Source organism: Dendrobium catenatum, unplaced genomic scaffold (assembly GCF_001605985.2).
Source record: "Dendrobium catenatum unplaced genomic scaffold, ASM160598v2 fragScaff_scaffold_404, whole genome shotgun sequence".
NCBI lineage: Eukaryota > Viridiplantae > Streptophyta > Magnoliopsida > Asparagales > Orchidaceae > Dendrobium > Dendrobium catenatum.
In genome coordinates this window covers 25,749-29,223 of record NW_021318866.1, presented here as the reverse complement: position 1 = coordinate 29,223, position 3,475 = coordinate 25,749, and the positions used below count along the sequence as shown (strand labels likewise).

Below are 3,475 nucleotides of genomic sequence, written 5' to 3'. Positions count from 1 at the left end.
GAATCAAGATATGAACCCGCCTGGTTTGAAAGTCTCCTTTGACGGCTCCAATCAATACAAATTTTCTAGAAACATTTCACTAATTAAAATAATATTTCCCCCATACACACACCACATTCCTCGTTAAGACAGGTGGCAACGTGATCCAATGGCTTACAGCCAAGCCAGCTACTCTTGACTTCAGTTCCCGGTCCTCAGTCCAATGTCAAAGCGACGGCTTTTAATTCCCGAGACGGGAAGCTGCCTTCGACGAGTTCGACTATGAAATCCGAACAGAAACAGAGCTACAAAGAAGAGGTCGTATAGAGAGAGAAAGCCAATTCCTTGTCTTCCTCTCGTGAAAATCTCTGTTATTTCATAATAAGAAGAAAATAGTTGAACAAAGCAACAAAATCGAAGTTGGATTTTTCTCTCTCTACAACCTGAGAAAGAAGGGGAAGCTGAAGCTCTTTGTTTTCTCTCCTGCTTTTCAGCTTCCTGCTGATATCATCAGGTATTTTATATTTGTTTTGTCAATATTCATTTTCTTCTTTTTACACATCAAATGGTTCATTTGGCATTTGGGATTCAGATTTGCTTCAACTTGTTCATGTTTTCCATCCGTTTTCCTGAGTTTTGATTTCGTTAATGAAGAAAAAAGAGGCAGTGAAAGATGAATCAGATTCTAAAACTTGATTAGCTAGCTAAAATAAGAAGTTTGTTCGTTATATCTGGATAATCTGACAGGTTTCTTCTTCATCATATAGAGTAATTACTACATCAAATTTATTTTCCACACCCTTTTTTTTCTTGTGGGTGTTTGTTAGCTTGGTTAATAAACTTTTTAGATGTTTTTATCAAGATCTTGAGATCAAACTTTCATATATAAGCTTTAGAACTCAATCTTTTTGAAGAAATAATTTTTTTTTTTTTTTACTTCTAGGATGAACAAAAGGAAGAAATATGTTGGGTGGGTGCAATACATATTCATATAAAGCTTTAAAAATGTTTAATGTGTTGAATTTACTTGTGAAAGTGAATTCTGATAATGGTTCAAACAGTTTTTTTTCAGGTTCTGATCCGCGGAAAAATTTTGGCCAAGCTTAAATCTGAAAGCTTCTCCAATTGTCAATCAACTTCATTAGTAAAGTTCAAATGTATTCAGTTCAGAATGCTGTGGCCAACAGTGAAATCCAGGAAGAACCACAGAGAATTAGCACTGGAATGAAGCTAAGAGATTACATACCTATCTACATTCCAGCAATTGAAAGTGGGCTGTTAAATCAGAGCAGACATGAGAAGAAAAAACGCTTTCTTGATTTCTTGAAAGCCAGACCATCCAATGAATGGTTCCTGAAAATTCTCCGGCGAAATTCCAGTCCTTATATTGAGTCCTCCTCACCACCTTCCGATCCCGCAACAGACCATGGCCGTCGGCGCCGTTTTCGCGTTCCTTTCGTCCGCAAAATAAACTGGAAATCTCTATGGAACTCTTTCAAGAAATGGATTAGAAGTCCTGAGCACATTGCACTCTTTATCTGGTTACTCTTTGTTGCAGCAGGCTTAATCTTACTCTTTCTTGTCATGACTGGCATATTAAATGGAGCAATTCCGAGCAGTAGCCGGAGGAAGGATTGGACCGAAGTCATAAACCAAATCCTCAATGCATTGTTCACTATAATGGCTCTTTATGAACATCCAAAGTTCATTCACCAGTTAGTCTTGCTCTTGAGATGGAGACCTGATGATCAAATTGAGCTAAGGAAAATCTATACTAAGAATGGAGTGCCAAAGCATCATGAAAGAGCACATATGATGATTGTTGTCATACTTCTTCATATCACTTGTTTTGCTCAGTATGCATATTGTGGACTCTACTGGGGCTACACCAGATCAACCCGGCCAGACTGGGCCGAAGACCTAGTGATTGCTATTGGTATAGCTGCACCAGTCATAGCAGTAATATACACAATGTACAGCCCTTTAGGAAGAACAAATGATGAACCAGTCGCTGATTCAGAGCTCCAGAATCAGCAGACAGTGCAAGTTGAGCCTGAGGCATTTCATGAAAAAATCATAATCACAAGCCCGGAATGGATTGGAGGACTATTTGATTGCAGGGATGATACTACTGTCAGTTGCCTCTCCTTCTTCTGCACTTTCTGTGTATTTGGATGGAATATGGAGAGACTTGGCTTTGGTAACATGTATGTTCACATAATCACATTCACACTCCTTTGCATTGCTCCTTTCTGGGTTTTCGCAATTTCAGCGCTCAATGTCGATGATGATACTATAAAATTGATTTTGGTAATCACTGGAAGTGTGCTTTGCATCTTTGGATTACTTTATGGTGGGTTTTGGAGATCAGAGATGAGGAAGAAGTTTAAGCTTCCAGGAAATCCATTCTGCTTTAGTTCTTCTACAGTTACTGATTATATGCAGTGGTTATTTTGCTGGTCATGTTCTTTGGCACAGGAGGTAAGGACCGCTAACTTCTACGACATTGAGGACGATGGATTTTACCGGAAGGTTACAGATGAAGATGGGAGGCCTGTGTTGGTTCCATTGCCAAGAGAAGATAATCTTAGTTTCATGGAGAATTATATGAGAAGCCAATCTTCTCCAGCAAATGTGGGGATAATGGATGTGCAGAGGTATTCAGATGGCATTTCAGCTGATTTACAGATTAGCTTTGGAAGAGCATTAACTTGCCCTAAAGATGCTGTAACTACCCCACCTATTCCACATCTAATACAAGTAGAAGAGAATTGGCCATGGAGAACGATAGAGCTTTGAGGTGAAAAACAAGTTATTATGGTACATAGAAGAAGAAACATTGAAGTATGATATTCAGAGACAGACCGAAAGTTGGTGACAATCTTCTTTTTTCTTTTATTCTTCTTCGTTTCTATTTATTTATTGAGGAAAAAAGGGATTATAGTATGAGTAAGATTGAAGGAAATATTGGAGTTCTTACATCAAGGTTAGCTCCATAAGGTAGTATTCATTAGTATGTAGATAGCTTTTGTATTTGTAGTTTTGTTCATAATGAATAAAAAGTAGAGTGCAGAATTTTTTTCTAGAACTCAGCAATGGTGATTGTATTTAAGAAAATTGGAAGAACTTATGGCTTGATAATGAATCTGTAGTCTTTCAGTTATTTTATTTTTTTTAAATAACTAAATGTTATTTTGAGCCAATCAATTTTTTTTTTCAAACATTTTTCACATCTTGTAAAAAAGTGGAAATAATTATAAAACTACAAAGTTTTGTTTAAAATTTTTCTGTGATTGCAGAAAATATAAATAAGATGGCTTTCTTACTACTTTTTATAATAGTTTTTTTAATATAAAAACTTTTATACTAAAAAATTATTTTAAAAAACAATGAGAAAGTTATCTCAAATGAAGCCTAAGCCATCAATATCGTATAGCGAAATAAATCATCTATTTAGACACTAAAAAGGTTTAAAAGTGCTTGAAATTTGTGGTTA

At 36.3% G+C, this 3,475-nt stretch overlaps 1 protein-coding gene across 2 annotated transcripts; it reads left to right on the top strand.

Moving 5' to 3' along the window:
* The first annotated feature begins 239 nt into the window (after positions 1–239).
* Positions 240–3,120, top strand: LOC110108722. Of its 2 annotated transcripts, none has more exons than XM_020839591.2 (2): positions 240–493; positions 1,052–3,120. In XM_020839591.2, the coding sequence occupies exon 2, from the start codon at positions 1,135–1,137 to the stop codon at positions 2,776–2,778; it is 1,644 nt and encodes a 547-aa protein (XP_020695250.1). In that variant the 5' UTR covers positions 240–493; positions 1,052–1,134; the 3' UTR covers positions 2,779–3,120. The 2 variants fall into 2 exon arrangements, with proteins under 2 accessions (XP_020695250.1, XP_020695170.1); XM_020839511.2 differs by having other exon boundaries at positions 1,041–3,120.
* The last annotated feature ends 355 nt before the right edge of the window (positions 3,121–3,475 follow it).

Coding starts and splice junctions, on each gene's coding strand:
- LOC110108722 (XM_020839591.2), top strand. CDS start 1,135: ATGTATTCAGTTCAGAATGCTGTGGCCAACAGTGAAATCCAGGAAGAA.